The sequence below is a fragment of the Diceros bicornis genome, chromosome 40, assembly GCF_020826845.1.
Source record: "Diceros bicornis minor isolate mBicDic1 chromosome 40, mDicBic1.mat.cur, whole genome shotgun sequence".
Taxonomy (NCBI): Eukaryota; Metazoa; Chordata; class Mammalia; order Perissodactyla; family Rhinocerotidae; genus Diceros; species Diceros bicornis.
The window spans coordinates 5,688,423-5,714,835 of NC_080779.1; the positions used below are offsets into that span (position 1 = coordinate 5,688,423).

Genomic DNA, 26,413 nt, shown 5'->3' on the forward strand with positions numbered 1-26,413 from the left:
GGCAGCCAATCAGAACGACTTTGTCTGAAAACTTCCTAGTGTATACCCAGAAATAGTATTTTGAAGGAAAGGTGGATCCAGAATAGAGTGTGTGGGAATGTCGGGGTAATGCCGCCATCTGCCCTGTATCTCCACTGGTTATCTTTTGATATCTTTGTTGTTTCCACTTAGATAGAGACATTCTGTGGCCATACTGATCAAAACTGGGTTTGAAGAGTTGGCTCTTCTTACCTTTGAATTTTCTTTCCAGAAGGAAGGTGGCAGCATCTGAACAGGCAGATGAGTCTTCAGAGTTCTAGGAGAGGGCATTTTGTTGGCTCGATCCAGACCTGGGAAATAAGTTCACACCATTTAGCTGAACATTTCTCAATATTCTTGTTTTGTCAAACATCTGGAATCAGGCTTATCAAATAGTTGGCTCTGCCTATAAAAACCATACCATTATGGTTTTACATGTCTAGTTTTCCTCCTGATGAGAACTTTACCGTTCCTTCTGGTAGAGGAAAGCACTAAGGAGATACTGAAAACTACTGAGGCAACATTACTCTCCTTATCTGCTAGGTATTGCAGTGTGCTTGTGTGGGAAATAAACTGCTTTGGGAGGTTTGAGGTTGGTGATAACTACGACCCCAACAAGCTCTTAAATGTTTGTCCTTTGCGGTTTTCTGTTACTGCAATGGGAAGTAGAGAAAGGCAGCTGGAGAAGAGATGACATCCCTCTTAAGGGAGGGACATTGTTGGGCCAGCTCTACAGCCTTAGAAGCTTTGTCTAAAGAACTTCAGTCTTTCTTTCCACGTTTACTTTCAAGGCCAAGAACCACAATGGCCACCAGTCATATGCCAGCACTGTGCTCTGTGCTGGGATGTATTGTCACATGAAAACTTGAGCCTTATAGTGGTCAAGTAATTTTTCCAAGTTAGTAAATGTGAGAGCCAGGATTAGAATTCAGTTAGTCTATGGGTGTGGAGCTACGGAGGGAGGCTTAAGAGACTTTGTGAAAAATAGTAGAGAGGCAAGAAAGACTTAGATAAATACCAGACACAATCCTCCCTGGAAATAGAAAGTCCACTGCTAAATGTGAAAATCCTGAATACAGGCTGAAGTTGGCCATACACAGCACTAACCATGGGGAAGGGGTTTGCAGGTAAAGTAGAGTGGCAGCCTTGGAGAAGAACAGCGTCTGATGGAGAATCAGATATCTAGAGAAGGGGAGGTACTCCCTGGAGACCTGGCAGTGAAGGGAAAGAAGAAAGTAAGAGGGAGAAGATTTAAAGATCCTGCAGAAATGAAAGAAAAACAGAGCACGCCTATTTCTCCTTGTCCCCCAAACACCAATGTCATCCATACACAAAACTGCACAGCAGAGGGCAGAACTGACAGAAGAGGGTGCTTTCAACCAAGACCCACGGCCATGAAATGAATACAAAGAGAAAGAGGCAGATTTCACTGATACAAAACTACTACAAAATCAGAGCCTTTAACTTGATGAAATATTCTCCCCAAAAGCCAACTACAAAGCTGAACAAAATTGTAACACAACACTCCAAACTGAATGAAATATGCTGAAACAAACATTTGAGAATATGAAAAAATAACTCAAATATATAAAAATTCAGAACAGAAATAGACCAAAAACAAAAGGAGACGTAAAAAAAGATCTGATTGAACTCAAGAAAGAAATAGAAGACAAAATAACATAAGAAATGATTAAATCATAAGGTTGACAATATAAATTTAATGAAGGACAGGGAAGAACAGAAGGAAATAACCAAGAAAATGATACTGCGATAAGAAAGAAGTAAAAAGGGTCTGAGAGACAGCAGCTGACCTAGAAGACAGGCAAAGGAGATCCAACACTGGTGCAAATTGGAGTTTCTGAGAAGAAAATTAAAATAGTGGAGTAGAACTAATATTTAAACCTGTAGTCTGAACAAACTTCCTGGTAAAAATGAGACTTGAATTTATATCTGTTGCCAGTTTAGCTAAACTGATACCAGCTCGACACCAGGTTGACATAAGGGAAGCCATATTGTAGAAGAGAAACCCTGTTGTTACTTTGAATGACCTCTAATTAACTAGCCCAGACATGCTCTGTGGATTTTATGGCCCCTCTCAGCTGCTATAAGTTGATAACTTTGTTTTCTTGAGTTCCTTAGGAATGTGATGACTCCCGGGCAGAGAGTCTACACTGATGGCCATCATCGAGGACAACTGAAAGATCAGGGTATAGGGCATTGCTCTGGTCTCTGATGCATATCCAGTAAAACCAAAGACTATCAGGAACTAAGATCAGATGTCTGCCCCCACCTGGAGATCAGATGGATGCTCCACCTGGAGATCAGATGGATGCTCCACCTGGAGAGCAGATGTATGCCTCCACTTGGAGATCAGATGGATGCCCCCTTCTGGAGATCAGAGGGATGCCTCCACTTGGAGATCAGATGGATGCCCCCATCTGGAGAGCAGAGGGATGCCCCCATCTGGAGAGCAGAGGGATGCCCCCATCTGGAGAGCAGATGCCTCCCCCACCTGGAGACCAGCCCCCTATATACCCGGCTCGTAATCTTTGTTCTGGAAGATGGTTCTTTCAGACATTAGTCGGCCATCTTCCCTCTTGCTAGCAAGCTGAAATAAAAAGTCCTTTCTTTCCTACCACCTTGCCTCTTGACTCTCGGGATATCTTGCGGTGGGCAGACGAACACCCTTTATGAGCGGTAACAAAACTATTCCATAATGTCACTGCCTCGGCATCCATTCCATGTGGCCAAGCAGGCTGCAGGGGTCTTGAGCTGACACTAGCCCCTCCTGCCAGCTCATGCCCTCAGATAACAGCCTGCAGAGACTCGTCCAGTGGCCCTTGTGATAAACAGTCTCCCTGGCATCCCAGGACCTTTCCCTTAGATAAGACCCCCTTGAAACTTACCAAAACCTTGCTTTTTGTTTTGAATTGACCAATCCGGCCTCATCCCAGGAACCTCAAAGCACTCCACCTGTGGACCCTAATAAGGGTGTGTGTCCTAGGTCCTGCTGAGCTCTCTGCCTGCAGCCTGCCTTGACCTCCCCACGTAGCCCCTCAAGGCGTGCTGTGTACTTCTTCCAGGACTTGTGAGTAATAAACCTCTATTTTAATTCCCTGTGGTCTTTTGTTGGACTGAGGCTCACCATCTGACACCCTGGGGCTCTACTTAACGAAGGTTCATTTGACAAAGTCACTGACACTTGGCTTCAAAAGCAGGATGGATTGGGTCAGCTTGCAATTGACCATGGGGAATGCATATGGCTTACTGATTAGCTCTCCAGAGGGGTAATTCTATCTGGGAGGGGCCCACTGCCTGCTGGCACCTGGTTGCCCTGCTTTGTGCTACTGCATCCTGCCTCTGCAGAGTGCTGCCTGAGTTCCCTCCCAAAGTGCAAGCTCTGAAAAAAGCAACCCAGGTCCTCACGAACCTTGGAGCATTGCTCTTTGGAGCTGGTTTGAGGGGCCACAGATGTGTTTCCCACCTCTTAACTCCCCACAGGGGTAAATTACCCCAGCAGATGTTAGACTTTGGGTGTGTTTCCCAACTCTAAGCACAGACCCAGCTGCTGACTCAGGACAATTGGCTAAGATTTTCACAAGGTCCTGCTGCATTTGTTAATAGCTGGGACCTGTGAGTGGCAACCCCTGCCCTGCTGTTGGCTACTGGATAAAGGTGCCGAGCAGTGCCCTTAGAAGGAGCAGAGGGACATTCCCCTCCCTGACCACTGTTCTTACTGGAGGCTCTAGGACTCTCTCTGGGTTCTCCCCTGTATCATAGGGACACCCTTGCTGGGGAAGTCATGGCTTCTCATAAAGGCAAGAATGGCTGAGGACAGCAGTCCGTCTGTTGCTGCATATACCTTGCTGCTGTCACACTTCATCCTCTGACCCATAGGTTATTGTAGGTCCCACTCCTGGTGCATGGTGGCACAAAATCTAATGGCCCGATACAAACAGTCTGAGCACCTGGTGCCTGCACCAACTAAAATGCCCGAGGAAGGTAGCAAGCTCCTCACTAAATGTAAACTGCACATAATGGTGGCCTGGGTGCTGCTCGGTGACATGGAGTGCCAACATGCCAAGACACTGGTTCTATGCTCTCAGGGTCTAGGAGCCACCTAATGATCCTGCCACCATTGGGCTAGTAGAGGTTGACCCCAATCCCAGAGAGGTCAATTGGGACACTCTGGAGAGGGAAGTGGCCTCCTAGGAGTCTGGCCACTGGGGACGTCCACCACAGATCTTTCCAGTGACAATTCATAAGGTCAAATCAGTGTGGAATAATAGAGAATTAGAAACTGAAACTCAGAACTTTATACGCCTTGAGATTCAAAATATTTGAAAAGACTTTGTACAGCAGGAAGGAGAAAAAGGGGCTGACTGGCTGTTGAGAGTGTTTAATACTGGCTCTGAGCTCTTACTCACTGATGCAAAAATGGGGCAACTAGCCCATATTTCCAAGAACCCCAAAATGCATAGCCTTTAAAAGACCCCCAGAGCCTGAGGGCCAAACCTTGAGAGACACAGGTGATCCAACCCTCCACTTCTGAGAGGCCGCCCCAGGACTAATTAAACCAGAATTAAAGCAAAGGCTGATGCCATGGACAATTCCAATGTTATAGTTGAGATTTCTAATCATGAGGGAGAGTCCAAACCCAAGGCACAAGCCCTAAAGATGTAGAGGGAGAATCCCTTCCTCTGCTACTTGGATTTTTATGGCTTGGCATCGAGCCCACCCTTCTCCCTTGGTTATTACTGCAAAGGCTCAAAGCCAATGGAAGACTTAGGTGAAGCCTGACTTCTTCTCCATATGATTAGTATGGTCCAATCGGTCTATCGCTTCTTTGAACATAGCAACCCAGATGACTCGGGTTTCATCTCCAATCCTGAGGAGGCCCCAGTAGACCTCGAATTCAGAGAACTCTTCTTATAGGGAGTCCCCCTCCCCACCAAATTACCAGGCCATACTCCATTTTGTGGGGACCTCCCATATTATTCAGGAGGCCTTGGTGGGAATAGACATAATGGCCCATAATGAGGGAGACACTTACCCAGACTCCTAGATTTTACAGTACCAAGGCAGCCCACAACCCCAAGGATAGCCCTTGGGTGCCATGCCCCACAACCCACCTCCTGGTTCTGGAGCCACCATGCCAACCCCATCGGGAAGCAACACCCAGGATGATTCTAAACAGCATAAGATCTTATGCTGGCAGCTCTGCCAATTGGGGGTCCCCAATGATCTTATATCTGGACAGTCCTGGTGCAAGTTCCTCTCAAAAACAAGCGATCACCTCATGACAGAGTCCAATCTCAACGGCCCAGAGGCCTTCAGTGTTTCCTGAGACTCCCTCTGCCTCAAACAACTTCCCTGACCTGCGGGCTTGACAACCCCCCAGAGTGTTACTGTAGAACTCAGCAGCTGCCCAGTGCTTATCATCTCATGGAGACAATCACCTATTCATGACTCTGGTGGTCCACTGGGACAAAGGCAATAACCAGAGATTCTTGGCTCTATTAAACACAAGAGCCCAAGTCATAGTAGTTTCAGGTAATTCTAAATTCCCCAAGGGAACCTCCTACAGCCTACAAGTCATAGCAGGTAAAACTGTAAAGGGGGTATGCGGTAAGCTGGATGTGTCTATTGGCACCCTGTTTCCAAAACAGTTGCCACTGGTGGTGGCCCCCCCGGCTCTTTCTTTTCCTGTTAGAGGTATGGATGCCTTCACCCAGCAACACTCTGGTGGAGTAAACCTAAATTCCTGGCCTTTCTCGTGGGACCTGCCAGATGGGAACCTGTCCAATTGTTCCCTCCAGTGAAAACAGTAAATACACCACCATATCGGTTGAAGCAAGGTACACAGAGCCTTTGCCCTCGTTGGAGATATGCTTGACACTGGGTTCATCAGGCTACCATGTCACCCTTTGGTGGTCCTATCTGACCAGTGTTAAAACTGCCACCAATGAATGGAGATTAACAATTGACTATCGATGCTTAAACGCACAGGTTCCTGCCATTAAGGCTCCCATTCCCAATATGATAGAGGTAGTAGATGACATCCAAAAAGCTCAGGGCCCCTACTTTGCTGTCCTAGATTTAGTCAACATGTTTTACTTGGTGCCGATAACGGAAGACTCACAGCCTCAATTTGCTTTCACCTGTGTACCTTCACTCGGCTGCCTGGGTTATCTTAGTAGCCCTACCATGACACATAACCCATGCAGACAAGATTCTGATTCACTCCAACTAACCCACTGCCACCTTTGGCATTATATAGATGACATTCTGAGGGCCCTCTGAGGATGCCATCAGGGAAGATTTGCATCTAGTAACACAACATTTACAGCAGAGAGGATGGGCCATTGCCCCAAAAATATCCAAGGACCCGCACTTCTGTCAAGTTTCTTGGCATAGTGTGGCAGCTGAGGGCCTCAAAATTCCTCTCACTATAAAATATCAACTCCTCACCATCAAGCCTCTCATGTCGTTATGGCAGGCACAGCATGTATTAGATCTCTTCACCTTTTGGAGGCAACATATTCCACACTTATCTGTTTTACTTACGCCTATTTATGCTGTTACATGCAAATCAGCTTCTTTCCATTTGGGAGGACCTCATCAAATGGCCTGGGGCTAGCCAAGCAAGCCATAGAGCAGGCCCTGCCCTTAGCCTCTCGGGGCTCAGACTTCCAAGTTGAATCGCTGGCGAAACCTGATTATGCCTCATGGAGTCTCTGGACTAAGCATGCTCTAACTGGCTGCCCATGGGGTTCTGGACCAAACGCCTACCCTAGACAGCAGCCTGGTACACAACACTCAAGCACCAAATTTTGGCAGCACCCTGGACCCTTCTAGAGATAGAGGCATTCACAGCCCACACTGCTCTGCAACAGGTCCCCATCATGTGTTGGGTCAGAGATTCAACCCAGCATGGCCACTGAGGCCTCATTGTTAAAATGGAAATGGTACCTTCAAGAAAGGGCTAAATCTGATGTCAGTGGGGCTTCCCCCACATTCAGCCTCTTGCCCACTGACATGGAGGTGCAGCTAGTGGCACCCCCACTGCCAGCCACTCTAGCAGCTTCGAGAGCCCCTTGGGGCCAACTGTCTGACATGGAAAGGGAGTCAGTGTTCTTCACCTACAGCAGCACCACCACTGTGCACAATGCAGCCCGCTGGAAGGCTATAGCATCTCATCCTGCTAGTGACATATCCCTAGTCGAGGAGGGCTCTCCTGGCTTGGCCCAACTGGCAGAATTGGTGGCAGTGCGCCTGGCTCTAACAACAGGCAATAACAATGGGACTCTCAAAGGCACACATTTTTACTGACTCCTGGGCAGTAACCATTGGGCTCACAGTCTGGTCTGTACAATGGCAAAAGGATAATTTAATGATTAGGGAAAGCCACTCTAGGGTGCCTCCGTTTGGAGAGAGAGAGCCTACTCGTATATGCCGATTGTGGTCACTTATGTCTCTGTACACACATGCCAACAAATCCCAGAAGCACATTATAATAACACTATAGACTCCTTATCCAAATTGCATTCCTGTTCCAAGGCCCTGCATGAGCCACCTCGCAGAATACCAGACACAGCCCCAGATGTAACTATTCCTCCTGCAATGCCATACCCACTAGGAGAGTGGGCCATTATTACATCAGGCCACAGGCGAGCGACAGCACTCACTGATTGGGCATGCACTGTGGCATTCTCCTCACTCTGGCTCTATCCAAAGTGGTGGTAGTTACTTGTCGGGTTTGCTTCCAAACAAAACTCTGGAAGGGGCTCCCAGGGGCGACAGACTATTGATGGCAAATTGATTTTTATTAAACCGCTGCTGCCCTCTGCTGGAGCTAGTAGGTATGCAGCCACCATCATCAATGCGTCTCTGGACTCCTGCTGGCTGCTCTGTCCTGAGCACTGCTTCCTATCCTGAAAACTCCTTCTTAACTAGGGATGTGCACAACCTCTTTGGACCACCAGACATTATGGACTCAGATCAAGGTATCCATTTCAACTTCCAAGCTGTTCAGTCATGGGCTCTAGAACATGGAATCCTGTGGAATTTCCATCTAAATTACTGGCCCCCAGTGGGTGGACTCATAGAGAGGCACAATGGCCTACTCAAAGACATGCTCCTCAAGCTTTTAAATAATAGGGGTCCCCCAAATGGACTGAAATTTTACCCCAGGCTTGAATACTGCTTATTCCCTAGCCCTCAGGTGTCCAACCGCCCACACCAATTATCAGTCTTCTCCAAAGACTCCCCTGCTAGCGCTTACAGGGAAGCCCCACTCCTCTGACATCAGAGAGGACATCATTCACATCTGCTTACCGGATGAATGCTCCCTACCATTTTGACTTTTTGATCATCTCCCATCTTCCACATGCTGGCAACATGATCGAGGGTAGAATGTGCAGTATGACCATCTTATAATGGAGGGGACAAACCCCTACCCACTAGTTTAGAGATTATGATTATACAGATTTCGTTGGCCAGACAATGGCCCAGTACCAGTGCAAAGCTAGGCCCACAGGCTTTGCCTCACTATCTGGGTTATAAAGGCTAGTTAATTAAACCAAATTCATAAAAAGTTTTGCAGGAGATTGAAATTACAGCTCCAGGATCAACTAGCAGAACTGTAGATCTCGGAGAGAGGAAAAGAGGTCCTCTGCCTAGTGGATGCCCGGCACATAAAGAAACGAAGTCCTCAAGGGAACCCGGGAACCCTGCAGTTGCTATCAGTGGAGGAAGGCCAGGTCTCTACCCCACCTTAGATGAAGAGGTAAATGACCTCTTGCTCTAAAGCAACCACACTCTGCCTTTGGTCAGATTGCTGGTTGGAAGGATGCCCCTCAAAGGTAGTCAAATGCAAATACTATCCTTTTTTTTTTTTGTGAGGAAGATCAGCCCTGAGCTAACATGGTGCTAATTCTCTTCTTTTTGCTGAGGAAGACCGGCTCTGAGCTAACATCTATTGCCAATCTTCCTCCTTTTTTTTTTCCCCAAAGCCCCAGTAGATAGTTGCATGTCATAGTTGCACATCCTTCTAGTTGCTGTATGTGGGACGTGGCCTCAGCACGGCCGGAGAAGTGGTGCATCGGTGCGCGCCCAGGATCCAAACCCGGGCCGCCAGTAGTGGAGCGTGTGCACTTAACCGCTAAGCCATGGGGCCGGCACTGCAAATACTCTCCTTTGTCGTTGCTATTGCTCTTATTGTGTACAGCCTGGATACACAATAATTGCTGCTGGGCCCCTCCAGCCTAACCTTGTCTCAGATGTGCTGGAGCAAACCCAGCCAGATGCACACCTGCACCACAGGATGCCTGGGTACCAGGTGCTGGCAGGCCCTGTGAGAAGGGCTTCTGCCAGTGTGCCACCAGGCGTGGATCCTGACCCAGAGTTCACATTCCTCTACGTTAAATGGTGCCAATGGAAGCAATGCTTAAATGAGCCACTCCCTCCTTATACCACGTCTCAAATTACACCCCTGGCAGAATAGCTCTCTTCATGTAACCAAATCAGACCCATCTGGCCAGCAGGTTTGTGTTCTAATGAACCCACCATAGTTTTAATGGGGCGATCTCTAGTTATAAAGCTGCCATCCACAAAATGTCCCTACAATTAGCTTATCAGTGTGCCCGGAATCTATATGCATTGTGGATGGAGTCCCCACAAAGCTCAGTCACAGGCTTCACACGCTCCTTTGCAAGGTGCACCCTGATGATCTGATGGAGATCACTGAGATCTGCTCAACCAGCAGCAGAGCCCACACTTGTGGTTCCATCCTGAGCCAGGCCTCTCATGTACACACTCAGAATTAACACCAGCAGCCACTCCTACCATTCATGGATGTCCACCTGGGAAGGCCACCCTCCCCTGGGCAGGCCTCCACCACCACTCCCAAGTATACCAATGCCTCAAATGATGTTGCCCCAGCCCAAGAGCTCGCCATTGGAGATGGTCATGCCTCAGATGGTGACGTTACAACCCAAGAGGATAAGGAGGGAGGCAATGCACCTCAACCTCACTCGACGTTGGGACTTTCCCCCTAAGATCGCATCTGCACCAGGAGGGAAATAGCTGTGGTAACTGTCAACCCAGAGGCTGAGTTGCAAAAATGCCTCTAGTTGAGGGACCTTGAGGACCCTATAGAATTCTATTTTTCTGAAATAGCTAACTGCTTGCCTTGGGAACCTTGCCTCTACCAAAACACTTGCACAACCATGAGTAAGTCTCCTGCTGATGGCCTGGCAGCACCAGAGGTCATTTCACCTTTATGGCAAGCCAAACTGTGTGTTCTAAACCACACTAGCCACAATAAGGCACTTCCTTGCAATACCCCTAGCTTGACTTGCCTAGACCCCACGGCTGGGAACTCTTACTGCTGTGTGCACTGCTCACTGTACCAGACTACAGCTTTCGCTTTCCATCTGGTGCATCCATTACAAATCCTACTCTCCTCGCCATTCACACCACCACTGCTGTCACCTTCTCCACACCCAAAATTGCCACCTCCACTCCTCTCCACATCTTAGGCTTAAGCCCCTGTGCCACACCACGACCAAGTGGGACAGATCTGACATGCCAAATATATTCCTGCAAACCTCTGAGATAACAGCCCAGGCCTTGCAAGTAAAAAATGTTGGATCTGTCACCACGCAGGACCAGACCTACAGCCCCATGTCACTATCTATCCCACAGTTCTCCCTAGTGATCAGCCCCTGCAAAACACTGCCAAGTCTCATTTAAGCTAAACCAAACCTCTAATCTAGACCGCAAACAGGACACCCTGTGGGTAAGTATCAGAATAATTAACCCCCATCCCCACCAAGATGATACTTTCTAAAGGCTACCAATTATACTCAGACACAAAGGCTGGACCTCACCCTGTATACTCACTGCCTATAGTGGTAAATAATGCCTCATTTGGATTCTATTATGGACTTGACTCAAGGGGCCAGGAGCAAGTCCACTTAACCCTACCCCACCCACAAGCTATCTGTGGAGATGGCTCCTATTATTGCAACATTAATACTTTTAATATTTCCAGCCACTCTTTATCCTCCCAGCACCTCTCCTCTGAAGAAGTCCTGCTCGTGTACCAAAAGGACCATTCTTATCCCTATCCTGTTGAGACTGGCTATCCTGTTGGGACCGGTAGGTATAGGAACAGGTGCTACTGCCTTTCCCCAACAAAATCAAATACGAAAATCCACCCAGCAATCATCAGCCACCCTAGCCAACTGCATGCAAACACTACACCATACTCTGAGTCTGATGCAGCAACAGCCTATGTCACTAGCACAAATGGTGATGGATCACTGACTGGCGTTAGATTTCCTATTGGTTGGATGAGGTGGAGTCTGTTCTTTACAGGGCACCTCTTGCTATATGCACATTAACAACTCAGGGCACGTCCAGGCCAACCTCCAGATGTCTCAAAGTATACAGCTCATGCATAATGTAACTAAAATATTTCAACAAATTCCCACACTCTCTGAGGTCGCTGATTTGTTCTCATGGCTCTTGCCATCTGCTTGGGGGCAATGACTGAGAACAAAATTTCAAACAGTAGCTAGTCTATTATCATAGGCTTCGTTGTTATTGCCTTGGTTAAATGTGCTTTACAATGGCTTCAGAAAACAATACCCTTATCGTTTCAGATATCTGTTACATGAGTGTTTGCTATTCCTGATGCTGAGACATCACGGGATGGATTATTGAGAGTTTAGCTAAATTACTCCATAGTATTGCTGCCGCAGCATCCATTCTGTGTGGCCAAGCGGCCTGCAGGGACCTTAAACTGACACTTGCCCCTCCCTCAAACACATGCCCTAGATAGCAGCCACAAGGTCACAAGTAAATCTAAGTCCCTGATATGACTCCCCCAATGGCCCTTGTGACAAGCAGTCTCCTCTACCTTCCAGGGCCCTCCCCTTAAATGAGACCCCCCCAGGGAGCTTGCCAAAACCCAGATTTTTTGGTTTGAATTGATCAATATGGCTTTAGCCCAGGAACCCCAAAGCACTCCACCCGTGGACCCTAGTAAGGGTATGTGTCCCAGGTCCTGCGGCCCTGTCTGCCTGCATTCCGCCTTGACCTCCCTGCAAGGCCCCTTGAGGCATGCTGTATACTTCCTCCAGGACCTGTGAGTAATAAACTTCTCTATTTCAATTCCTTTGTGGTCTTTGTTGAACTGAGGCTCACCATCCAGCACCCTGTGCTCCACTTCACAAATGTTAATTTAACAAAGTCACAACATCCTAATAATGGTGTATCAGGGAAAGTTGACTCATTATGATGAACTCTGAAACGTATCACAGTAAAATTATTATATTTTAAGATAAAGAAGAACATCCTTAGTGCCTGCAGGCAAAAGATTAAATAATTCATATAGTCAAGAGAATTAAATTGACATCAGACTTCTTGAAAAACAGCATACGATGCAAGGAAAGAACAGAGCAGCATTTTTTTAAGAATTTAAGAAAGAAAGTGTGAATGAAAGATATTATATCCAGGCAAGCTGTGCTTCAGGTATCAAGACTATAGAAAATGTTTAAAATATTCAAAACTCAGAGAATGCAACACGCATGTACCTTCCTGAGCAATCTACTAAAATGAATTTGATTCAACCAAGAGATGACTGGGAAAATATTATCTAAAGGACTGATGGTGAGCATTTCACACTATTTAATACTAGAACTAAAATTAAGAAGAGTGAGGTGATGGGTAGAAGAATAATACGTAAACCTTATAGGTTCTGACAAAGTAGAAAGAAGGCAACTTAAAATTTAGAATAAGACCATGGTAGTTGTATAAGTAATAGAGAGAGTTGAAGGATTGCTTTGAAACTGGCAGATCAGATAGTAGAAGCCTAAGTAAGAGAAAAGAGGATTAAGTCCTTATACAAAGTAATAATACACAGGCAACCAGCTACTAGGAAAGAAATTAAAAGTTTCCTAAAAACACCCCACAAAACAAAACTGCCCCAATAAAGACAATACAAAAAACTCCCACACAATTAAAAGAAAAAGAAAAACAAAAAGGATACACCAAATAGGGAAAGAACTACAGTAATAGTACTTAGTGCACATAGAAGTTTCAACACATGATAATATGACATAATTATGACCAAACATATCAGTCATATCAATAAATGTGAATGGGATTAAATCATCTATTAAAAATTTTCCAATTGGCTCATAAAGGAAATCCCAACTATATGTGGAATACAAGAGAGACACCTAAAACACAGAAAGCATAAAAATAAGAGGATGGATAGAGCTAGAACATGCAAATGCAAACTATAAGAAAGCAGGGATTGTGATGCTATCAGATAAAGCAGGATTCAACTCCAAAAGCATTACATAAGACAAAGAAGGAACTTTATAATGCTAAAGACCCCATTATATCAGTAAAATACAATAATCATGAATATCTATGAACCAAATAATATATAAAGCAGAAACCACAGTAGATGTAAGGAGGACTAGAAACACATTAATAACAGGAAACTTTAACTCTGAGTGCAAGGCAAATGAGCAAAGGAAAAAATAGGAGAAGGATATAAAAGATTTAAACAACAAAAACACTTTAGTAGATCTTTTGGATAATAGAGAATATATCTTCTTCTCAAGTGCACATAGAAAATTCACAAAAACTGATAATCCATTAGGGCACAAATAAAGCATCAGTAGGTTTCAAAAAGTTGGAATACTACAAACAACACTCTGATCACAAATGCAATAAAACTAGAAATTAAACACAAAGCCAAAAATTAAAAATATCCTTTCATCTGGAAATTAAAAATATTTACTAAACATCTCTTCTATAAGATTACAGAAATTCTAAAAAATGTAGTGAAATGGTACAGAAAACACTACATATCAAAACCAAGTATATTGAAAATAGTGACCAGAGAAAAATGTATAGCCATAAACAAAGAGTGAATGAAAATAAATTAAATCCCCAGCTCAAAAAGCATCTGACAGAATCCAACACTGATTTATGAGTAAAAACTCTGAGAAAACAAGGAATACAACAGAACATCTTCAGCCTGATAAACAGCATCTACAAAAAAGCTACCACTAGCATCATACTTAACGGTAAAACCTGAATGCTTTTCCACTAAGATCAGGAACAAGGCAGGGATGTCTGCTCTTGTGATTTCTATTCAACATTGCACTGGATGTTCCAGTCCATGCAATAAGGCAAGAAAATGGAATAATATGTATCCAAACTAGAAAGGAAGAAGTAAAATTTTCCTTATTCACAGAAGACTTGATTGTCTATGTAGAGAACCCAATAGAATGTACAAAAAGTGGCTCCCACCCTGGAGGGGCACACTACACACTACACACCAGTGTGCCCACAGGAATCATGGCCCAGGCACAATAGGAGGGTGCATGCAACCCAAACAGGGGACACACCTGGAGCACCTGGGTCTGGTGACCAGGAGAGATTGCACTACCAGGCCCACATGACATCGTTTACACAAGGCCACCCCTTGTGTAGACCAGGAGATGTAGCTGATCTACCTAATACATAGAAATGAACACAAAGACAGGCAAAATGAGGAGACGGAGGAAGGTGTTTCAAATAAAAGAACAAAAACCTCAAAAAAAAGAACTAAATGAAATGGAGATAAACAATCTACCAGATAGAGTTCAAAGTAATGATCACAAAGATGTTCACTGAACTCAGGAGAAGAATGGATGAACACAGTGAGAACTTCAACAAAGAGATAGAAAATACAAAAAACAATCAATCAAAGTTGAAGAATACAATAACTAAAATGAAAAAATAAGATGAGAAATAGAGGGAATCAACAGCAGATTAGATGATACAGAAGAATGAAACAGTGATCTGGAAGACAGGGTAGTGAAAATCACCCAAGTGGAACAGCAAAAAGAAAAAAAAATTTAAAAAATGAGGATAGTTTAAGGGAGCTCTGGGACAACATTAAGCATACTAACATTCACATTATAAGAAATAGAAGAGAGAATGGAACAGAAAACCTGCTTGAAGAAATAATGGCTGAAAACCTCCCCAACCTGGTGAAGGAAACAGACATCCAAGTCTAGGAAGCACAGAGAGTCCTAAATAAGATGAACCCAAAGAGACCCATACCTGACACAGTATAATTAAATTGTCAAAAGTTAAAGAGAGAATCTTAAAAACAGCAAAAGAAAACAACTAGTTACATACAAGGGAACTCCCAAAGACTATCAGCTGATTTTTCAGCAGAAACTTTACAGGCCAGAAGGGAGTGGCACCATTTATTCAAAGTGCTGAAAGGAAAAAAACTTACAACCAAGAATACCTTACCCAGCAAAGTTATCCCTCAGAATTGAAGGAGAGGTAAAGAGTTTTCCTGAGGGGCAAAAGCTAAGGGAGTTAATCACCACTAAACCAGACTTACAAGAAATGTTAAAGGATATTCTTCAAATGGAAAAGAAAAGCCCATAAGTAGAAATAAGAAAAATATGAAACAAAAAATCTCACTGTTAATGGCAAACATACAGTAAGTGTAACAGATCAACCATCTATATAGCTAGTTTGAAGGTTAAAAGACAAAAGTAGTAAAATCATCTATATCTACAATAATTTGTTAAGGGATACACATAATAACAACATGTAAAATAGGACTTCAAAAACAGAAAACATGGGGGGAGTAAAAATGTAGCATTTTTAGAACATGCTCAAACTTAAGCAGCAGTATATAGACTGCTATATACATGGGCTGTTACATATGAACCTCATGGTAACCACACACCAAAAACCTGTAATATATACATAAAATGTAAAGAGAAAAGAATACAAACATAACACTAAAGAAAGTCATCAAATCACAAGGGAAGAGAGCAAGAGAAGAAGAAAAGAACAGAGAAGAACAACAAAAACAACCAGAAAACAATTAACAAAATGGCAATAAGTACATACCTATCAATAATTACATTAAATGTAAATGGACTAAATGCTCCAATCAAAAGACATAGGGTGGCTGAATGGATAAAAAACAAGACCCAAATTTATGCTGCCTACAAGAGACTCACTTCAGAGCTAAAGACACATTCACACTGAAAATGAAGGGATGGAAAAAGATATTCCATGCAAATAGAAAGGAGAAGAAAGCTGGGGTAGCAATACTGATATCAGACAAAATAGACTTTAAAACAAAGACTGTAACAGGAGACAAAGGAGGGCATTACATAATGATAAAAGGATCAATCCAACAAGAAGATGTAACACATGTAAATGTATAGGTACCCAACATAGGAGCACCTAAATATATAAAGCAAAGATTAACAGATGTAAAGGGAGAAGTTGACGGTAATACAATAATAGTGGGGGACTTTAACACCCCACTTACATCATCGGATACATCATTCAGACAGAAAATCAACAAGGAAACATTGGCCTTAGATGACACACTAGACCAGATGGACTTGATAGATATATACAGAACATTCCATCCCAAAACAGCAGACTACACATTCTTTTCAAGTGCACATGGAACATTCTCCAAGATAGATCTTTAGGCTGCAAAGGAGTCTCAATAAATTTAAGAAGATTGAAATAATATCAAGCATGTTTTCTGACCACAATGGTATGAAACTAGAAATCAATTATAGGAAGAAAACTGGAAAAAACACGAAAACCTGGAGGCTAAACAACATGCTAGTAAACAACCAACAGGTCAATGAAAAAATCAAAGCAGAAATTAAAAAGTACCTTGAGACAAATGAAAATGGAAACACAACATTCCAAAATATATCGGACACAGCAAATCAGGTCTAAGAGGGAAGTTGGTAGCGATACAGGCCTACCTCAGGAAACGAGGAAAATCTCAAGTAAACAATCTGACTTTACACCTTAAGGAACTAGAAAAAGAGGAACAAACAAAGCCCAAAGTTAGCAGAAGGAAGGAAATAATAAAGATCAGAGTGCACATAATGAAATAGAGACTAAAAAGACAGCAGAAAAGATCAATGAAACTAAGAGCTGGTTCTTTGAAAAGATAAACAAGATTGATAAACCTTCAGCCAGACTCATCAAGAAAAAAAAAGAGAGGGCCCAAATAAATAAAATTAGAAATGAAAGAGGAAGTGTTACAATGGGTACCTCAGAAATACAAAGGATCATAAGAGATTTCTACGAACAATTATAAACCAATATTTGGAAAACCTAGAAATGAATAAATTCCTAGAAACATAACTGTTCAAGACTGAATCAGGAAGAAAGAGAATCTCGAGAACAGACTGATACTAGTAATGAAATTGAATCAGTAATCAAAAAACTCCCCACAAACAAAAGTTCAGGACCATATGGTTTCACAGGTGAATTCTACCAACTTTCTCAAACTATCCCAAAAAATTAAAGAAGAAAGCGTGCTTCTAAAATCATTCTACAAGGCCAGCATTACCCTGATACCAAAACCAGAAAAAAGCACTACAAAAATAAAGTACAAGCCAATATCTTTGACAAACATAGACAGAAAAATCATCAACAGAATATTAGCAAACCAAATTTAACAATACGTTAAAAGGATCATACACCATGATCAAGTGGGATTTATCCCAGGGGTGTGAAGATGGTTCAATATCCACAAATCAATCAACCTGATTTACCACATTAACAAAATGAAAGATAAAATTCACATGATCATCTCAATAGATGCAGAAAAAGCATTTGACAAAATTCAACATCCATTTATAATAAAAACTCTCAATAAAGTGGGTATAGAAGGAACATACCTCAACATAATAAAGAACATCTATGGCAAACCCACAGCTAACATCATCTTCAACAGTAAAAAGCTGAAACCATTTCCTCTAAGATCAGACACAAGACAAGGAGGCCCACTCTTACCACTTTTATTCAGCAGAGTATTGGAAGTCCTAGCCACAGCAATCAGACAAGAACAAGAAATAAAAGGCATCCAGAATGGAAAGGAAGAAGTAGAACTGTCATTATTTGCAGATGATGTGATACTATGTGTAGAACACCCTAAAGACTCCACACAAAGAAATATTAGAACAAATAAATGAATTCAGTAAAGTTGCAGGATACAAAATCAATATACAGAAATCTTTTGTGTTTCTATACACTAATAATGAACAATCAGAAAGAGAAATTAAGAAAACAATCCCATTTAAAACTGCATCAAAAAGAATAAAATACCCAGGAATAAATTTAACCAAGGAGATGAAAGGCCTATACTCTGAAAACTATAAGACATTGAGGAAAGAGATTGAAGATGATACTAATAGATGGAAAGACATACTGTGCTCACAGATTGGGAGAATTAATATTGTTAAAATGTCCATACTACCCAAAGCAGCCTACTGACTCAATGTGATTCCTATCAAAATACCAACGGCATTTTTCACAGAATTGGAGCAAATAAGCCTAGAATTTGTATGGAATTACAAAAGACCCTGAATAGCTAAAGCAATGTTAAGAAACAAGAGCAAAGCTGGAGGCATCACGTTCCCTGATTTCAAACTGTACTACAAAGCTATAGTAATAAAAACTATATGGTACTGGCACAAAAACAGACATGTAGACCAATGAAGCAGAATAGAGAGCCCAGAAATAAATCCATGCTTATATGGTCAATTAATCTATGACAAAGGAGGCAAAAATATACAATGGACAAAAAGACCCCATGTGTCTTCAATAAATCGTGTTGGGAAAACTGGATAGCTACATGTAAAAGACTGAAACTGGACCACTTTCTTATACCATATACAAAAATAAACTCAAAATGGATTAAAAAATTAAATGTAAGAACTGAAACCATAGGACTTCTAGAAGAAAACATAGGCAGTAAGCTCTTTGACACTGGTCTTAGCAATTTTTTTTGTACTTGTTTTCAGGCAAAGGCAACAAAACCAAAAATAAACAAACAAGACTATATCAAACTAAAAAGCTTCTGCACAGCAAAGGAAATCATCAACAAAATGAAAAGGCAATGTACTGAATGGGAGAAGATACTTGTAAATGATATATCCAATAAGGAGTTAATATCCAAGATATATAAAGAACTCCTACAACTCAATATCAAAAAAACAAACAATCCAATTAAAAAATGGGCAGACGACCTGAATTGACATTTTGCCAAAGAAGCTATACAGATGGCCAACAGGTACACGAAAAAATGCTCAACGTCACTAATCATCAGGGAAATGTAAATGAAAATCACAATGAGGTATCACCTCACACTGTCAGAATGGCTCTTATCAAAAAGACAACAAATAACAAGTGTTGGTGAGAATGTGGACAAAAGGGAACCCTTGTGCATTGTTGGTAAGAATGTAAATTGGTACAGCCACTATGGAAGACAGTATAGAGGTATCTCAAAAAATTAAATATAGAACTACCAAACGATCTGGCAATTCCACTTTTGGGTATTTATCCAAAGAAAACAAAAATACTAACTTGAAAAGATATATGCACCACTATGTTCATTGCAGCATTATTTACAATAGTCAAGATACGGAAGCAACCTAAGTGTCCATCAATGATGAATGGATAAAGAAGATGTGGTATATATGCACAATGGAATATGACTCAGCCATAAAAAGGAATGAAATCTTGCCATTTGTGACAACATAGATAGACCTGGGGGGTATTATGCTAAGTGAAATAAGTCAGGTAGAGAAAGAAAAATACCATATAATTTCACTTCTATGTGAAATCTAAAAAACAGAACAAAGAAACAAGCAAAACAAAGCAGAAACAAGCTCTTAGATACAAAGAATAAACTGGTGGTTACCAAGGGGAGAGGAGTGGCAGAATGGGTGAAATAGGTGAAGGGGATTAAAAGGTACAAAATTCCAGTTATAAAGCAGATAAGTCACGGTGACATGATGTATAGCATAGGAAACGTAGTAAATAATATTGTAATAACTTTGTATAGTGACAGACGGTTACTAGACTTGTTGTGGTGATCATTTCATAATGTATATAAATGTTAAATCATTGTGTTATACAACTGAAACTAATAGAAGATCGTATGTCAACTATACTTTAGTGAAAAAAAATGGAAAAACGAATATGTTCTCTTAAAAAATAATAACAGTGGATTTTCAATAGGTATTACTTTATGAATGAAGATACATTAGGTTTTGAGAGGTTTAATAACTTGCTTAAGGTAACCTCGATAAGAATCCAAACCAGCATTTGAAGCTGGACTGTTTGATTCTGAAGTGGGTTGTCTCCTATTGCAGATGCTATTATTTACTATTTGTAAAAACACGTCCTTGAGCCAGCCCTGATGGCCTAGTGGTTAAAGCTCAGTGCTCACTGTTTCGGCGGCCCAGGGTTCAGTTCCTGGTCGCGGAACCACACCACCCATCTGTCAGTTGCCATGCTGTGGTGGCTGCCCGTATAGAACTAAAAGGACTTACAACTAGATGTATACAACCATGCACTGGGGCTTTGGGGACGGAAAAAAAAGGAGAAAGATTGGCAACAGATGTTAGCTCAGGCCAAATCTTTCCCTGCAAAAGAAAAAAAATCCAAAAACAAAACACAAAACATGTCCTTATTCCTAATTGATTGAAAGCTCCTCAAGAGTGCTATGTTTTATATTTCTTAGTATCTTTGGTGTGAAGTGTAACAATTTGTTGATAATAATGATACTACATACAATTTAGCTTGATTCTCTGGTAGACAGGTTGTAGATAAAGCATATTTGAAGACAATCCTCTATAAGAGGGTGGCACAATGACACAGGAATATGGTTCTTAATTACTGGATGCTAGGAGTCCTCAGGCCTGCCTTTACCATGTTATACATTCGTGGTCACTCTCAAGTTCTCAATCAGTAGCAGGGTATGTGCTCTTTCACGCGACCCAATCATATATTTTAGGAGAGGAATTTAGGAGTCTTTTTTCCCAATTGAAGTATGTTGACCTGACGCCCCTTCAAACTCCTTCCCAGTTCCCTTTGGAAATATTTTCCAGAAGTCTGATTGTAGAAATAATTCTCTTCTCAGATGCAAAGTGACCCAGCACAGCAGTTATGACCTCATGCGTCCTAGCTGGGCACTTACCTGAGGGGCTGGGCGGGGGCAGAGTCCACTCGATGAAAGGCTGCCTGTCAAAGGTGTTGGCCCGCTGGCACTTCTGCACATCTCCGTCATTTTGGATCATGTCCACAATCTCCTGTGTCCAGGTTGTGCCTAAAAACATTAGTTATTCTCAATTCCACCCACTCAGTGCACAATTTAATTCTATTTCCTTGACTATTCACATATTGAGTAAAATTCACATTTGGTGAGTGTTGAGCCATATTAGCTCATTTGTCATCTCCTCTGCATAACACCCAGCGTGGACAAAGCCTCTGTGTGACACCCAGGATGGATAGAGTCTCTCCTGTGAACACTGGTGGCCCCTGTGCTCATTGTTAAGGTCTGCTTACATATCTGCCTTGTGAGACTCAGAGCTCAGCAGAGGTAGGGACCTGTCCTTTTGTTCCTGTTATCTTTAGTACCTAGCATAGGGCTTTGAACCCGATAGATGTAGCTCGAGCAAAAGAATACTGAATCAAATCAATGTGGGGAAATACAAAGCTGAGTTAGCCACTGTCCCTGCTCTAACAAGCTTACAATCTTTTTGGAGGAGTTAAGATATGACAGCGACTGCTTCTAGCCTAGTTAATATCCACTCTTCCCTTCTGTCTCAAATTAATAGATCCTCAATTTTTAGCTGGGCATATAGGTACTTGGCTCAAAGGTGACATTTTTCGGTCTTTCTTGAAGCTAGATGTGGCCATGCCATTAAATTTTGGGAAGCTGTCTTTAAAGGGAAGGAACATGACCTTATGCCTCCCTTCCTACCTCCTTGCTGCTGTTTGGAACGTGCATGTGATGGCTGAAGCTCCAACAGTCATATTGGACTATAAAACCAAAAGATACACATGAAGACGGTGGAACAGAAAGTTAGAAGGACCCAGGCTCTCCGCTGATCGATGCGGCCACCATTTTAGCCCTGGACAGGCTGCTTTTTCTTTTGTGTTATTTTGGGTTTTCTGACGCTTGTAGCCAAATTGAATCCTACCTGATACAGAAGAGGGATATAGATAAACATATGAGTAGCAAAGACCTAGACTGTGTCTGTTGTCCATCAAATATCCATTTTCCTCTTTACACCAAAAGTATTTGGTGTCTCCCCGACTCTTAGCCAAACCTGATGCTCAGTGATACGTAAGACATACACACAGATAACTAAAAGTGTACAGTCTACAGTAAGAGCCATAGAGGACGTGCAAAGGGCTATAGTAGTTCTGAGGAGGAGGGCCAACTTATGGTGGAAGGGATCAGTAAGGCTGGGTTGAGATGATAGCTTTGGAGTGAAGAGTTAAAGCAAGCCTAGAATGTCCACCCACATTAAGAAGCCAGGGCATCCCCGGTGTGGAAACCTCAGGAGCCAGGATAAAGGCAGGCATATTTCCACATTGGGAAGTAAAAGTTGGGCTCACGGGGAGTTGGGAGGTGGTGAGGCAGGTGGGAGAATAAGGCTGGAGAGAGAGTTTGCACTGTTGTGTGGCGGGTCTTGGGGTTGACTGCATAATTTCCAAGTTGAGCTGAAAACAAATATCTGCTCTGAGGTGCATTACAAATTAAGTTCAGGTCTGAGCAAGAGACGTACAAACCAGACAGGACAGGAGACTCTTGAGAAATTGAACTGAATTTCTCAAGAAATTCAGGGGCCCAAAGGAAGCCCCTACTCTAAGTAAGACCTGGCTGGCTAGCAATGTTGAGTGGTGAGAACAGAGTGAAGCCTAGGGAGGGAATTCTGAGCCAGAGAGGACAGAAATCCGTTCCAAGATGGTTCACAGAACTGCCCTGAACGAACTCTTCTGAAATCGTTCCAGTTATGAACATCTAGAGTTCTTTTTCTTGAGCCAAATGGCCACTGAGAGACTTTCCCAAACTGGTTACAGCTTAAAGTTTCTGACCTCACTCGGTCCCACTAGTTTAAATGATGAATACAGAGAACACAGGGGATGACCAGCTGTACACAGTCTTCCCTGATTGTGATGGGTTCTATTCCTCTGCCCCTGCACAAGCCTGGCATACCCTTTGCCTCTTCCGACTCTTACATTTTCCAAACTCCTCTTCATTTCATAAGATTCTGGTATGTGTCACCCCCTTTCCCAGATCCTTCCCACTGTATGGTGCAGGTTTGGGCCCAACACTGTTAACACTTATTACAGTGGGGTGAAAGCACTCAGTTCCACTAAGTTCCACTGTCTCCTCCACTAAGAGAAGCTTCTTATGGGCAAGGGCTGTGATTACTTCCAGGAGAGCTTAGCAGATAAGACAAGGAGTGGCTGGGTTGGCAAGATTTACTGTAAGAACTTCTGTGCTATTTTTCAGACTCTATGCTTTTAAATCATTCTGTACTTCATTCAGTCCTTTGATGGTTTGGGATTCTGCCCGTCGTTTTCTCCATCAGGGACCTAAATAAAAAGGAGGATCTTGGATTGTAGGGGACTGGAGCTCACAAGTGAGTCTGGTTTTCATTTTCTCAGGCCCTGCCCTGGTGACAACCTGCACTTTTAAAATCGAGATGCCCCTTCCAGGTGTCACGGCTTCTCTGAAGCTGGCTTCCCCACCACCAGTTTCTCAAACCTACCTGCCTTTGCATAGGTCGCAATGAGGAGATCATCAGGTTTTGCTTGGAAATTCCAGATTTTGTCCCAGTTATCACTCATTATCTTGGTCATGAGGATTCCATTCACTTCTTTCGTTTCTGGTTGTAGGTATTTTCCCTCCAGGCAGAGATCTTTCATTTTCTCCAAGGACATCTTTCTATGTGGACTTACTTGACAGGTGCTTAAAAGAAAGTTGTGCTTGTGTCGTTTCTAATGCTTAGAGCCGTTGTTCCTTTTTAAAAAAATTATTCTCTGAGAAAGTTAGGAGAGATACTATGTTTAGTGTTAATTTGAGAGAAGTCAAAACTATGGGAGCTTGAAGCATTTTGAATAGCTTTGTTTCAGAGTGTAAAGAAGATAAAGAGATGAACATATTTCTGATGGAAGTAAAGGCCACAGAGGAAGATAAAACTGGGAGATGTGTTAGACAATGGGGTTCTGGATTGGCTCATCAGAGATGGCCTGTTTGAGGCCTGAATGACAAAGAGGAGACAATCATGCAGGGAGACCAGGGAAGAGGGCCATTAAGTTCACAGACCCTTTTCAAGTTTGAACCACAAAAGAAGGCCAGAATGGAATCAGCACTTAGGTTGATTGGACACAAACCAGTGTTGAAACAGGCTGGGGGTGGGTTGATGAAACTATGACTGACCTTGACAGCTATAGAGCTGAGAGAAGAGGCAGGAGCAGGTGAGGCTTAACTAAACTCGAGTCAGGGTTCCCTGCTGGCACAATGGCCATCAAAAAGTTTCATTGTGGCAGTCTGGTGTACACAAAAATCTCCCTGCATGTTTACAGCTTCAGGTGTCACGTCCTGCCCCAAATCTCTGGGTGAAGAGCAACATCTGCCAGCTGAGGAGGTGACCCCAATGTGTTTGGAGGAGTAACGCCGACTGACTTGGGACGCTGGGATGATTCCCTTAGTAGATGACTTTGTTTCAGTCTCTTAAAATCTTGAAATTAAATTTATTATGGAAATGTAATAAAGTAAATCAAACTATAACATTACTATTTTTAAGTTTAAGAATAATCTTGGCATATTTACTAAGTACTTATTATGTAGAAGAAACTTTGGCATATTGGAATATACAACAGATGAGCCTTACAATTAGAAGTTAATATATTATTGAGTAATTTCATATTTAGACTCAGGATTTTAGGTTGAAAGGTTAGGCAATTTTACTTAGTTTCTAAATGGTTAAGAGAATTTAAGAGTCACCATATTCATAAGCTTAATTTATTAGATTTGTGAGATTTATTGAAGTAATTAGGATTCTTTTGTTTTTGTTATTGTTAGACAACTGAGATACTTAAAAAAAGAGTAGAGGGCCATGTGTGGTGGCCTAGTGGGTAAGTTCAGTGTGCTCTGCTTTGGCAGCCTGGGTTTGGTTCCTGGGCGCAGACCTACACCACTTGTCTGTTGGTGGCCATGCTGTGGTGGTGACCCACATACAAAATAGAGGAAGATTGGCAATAGATGTTCGCTCAGGGTGAACCTTCCTGAGCAAAAAAAAAGAAAAGAAAAAAAGAGTAGACTATACTAAATTAAATGCAATTTAAAATATTTAGGGGAATTTTATTAACTAGGTTGAAACAACCTTTGTAAGTGGAAAACATTTACCCGTATTCCCGATACACTGTGGCTCAGTGTGGGGTGGAAGTCTTAACTCTGAGTTTTGCTTTCCTCATCTGTAGAATGAGGAGGTCAGACTGTAACTCTAAGTTCCCTATGATTTAATAATTGCATATCTAATTTAACGTTTTCCTTAGCTGAGAGTCAAATAAAAGAGTGACGACTCCATTTACAAGAGGTTTTTGCTTTCTGAGACCTCTTTCCTCAATCCTAAAATTTAAAGAGATGGACCACACGCTCAATTGTGCGTTTGACAAAGCTTGACTTTGAGACTTCCCTGCACCTTTTCTGTCTTCCGCCTTGGGGCTCCTCGTGCGCACACCACACCCAGGCCTGTCCCTCTTCCTCATTCTCCTGGCCCAGTTTAGCAGTCTTAGTATCCATTCTTTAAGGTCTGACATTTTCAAGCAGCTGTAGGTGTTTCTGGATCACTTGGGATGCCTCAGTGACCACCAGGGAGGCCTGGGTGCATGTGGTTCCTGAGCGGATGGGCTCTGGGCCCCGCCCTCCCATCCGGTTTGAGCTGAGCAGGTTCACATTTACCTGTCTTCTACTTTGGAACTCCGTGTACATTTTGTTTTGAAGAAAAGGTTCTGGAATTAGTAAAACAGGTGTGACAACCACCTTTTCAGGACACTGCTCTCCACTTCTAATGTGGCAATCAGTTCATGCTAACAGTGTGTTAAACTTTTCTGGGAACTAACCTCCCTGAAGTCAGAGGAGATGAAGCATATTGGGGGTGGAGGAGAAGGGGCAGCTAGAGGTGTACTCTAAAGAAGCCTGAGGCAAAAGAAACATTTTTGGAGAACTTTCTTCTGTCTCAAATATTAAACAAATTACAACAGCATATTATTCAGCACTAAAAAGAAATGAACTCTCAAGCCAAGAAAAGATACTGAGGGGTCTTAAATACATATTACCAAGTTAAAGAAGCCAATATCAACAGGCTACATACTGTATAATTCCAGCTATATGGCATTCTGGAAAAGGCAAAACCATGGAGACAATAAAATGATTGGTGGCTGCCAGGAGCTAGGGGGAAAGGAGGGATAAATAGGCAGAGCACAGAGGGTTTTTAGGGCAGCACTC

General features: G+C 42.6%; 1 protein-coding gene across 1 annotated transcript in view; it reads right to left on the minus strand.

The window, feature by feature from the left end:
* LOC131399826 (sulfotransferase 1C1) overlaps positions 1 to 23,861 on the minus strand; it is a 31,774-nt gene extending 7,913 nt beyond the window's left edge. The window contains exons 1-3 of the mRNA XM_058534346.1: positions 23,673 to 23,861; positions 21,086 to 21,214; positions 232 to 329 (exon numbers count right to left, since the gene is read on the minus strand). Coding sequence (XP_058390329.1) covers positions 232 to 329; positions 21,086 to 21,214; positions 23,673 to 23,844 — 399 coding nt within the window. The 5' untranslated portion in view covers positions 23,845 to 23,861. The remainder of the gene's footprint in view (positions 1 to 231; positions 330 to 21,085; positions 21,215 to 23,672) is intronic.
* Between the last annotated feature and the right edge of the window lie 2,552 nt (positions 23,862 to 26,413).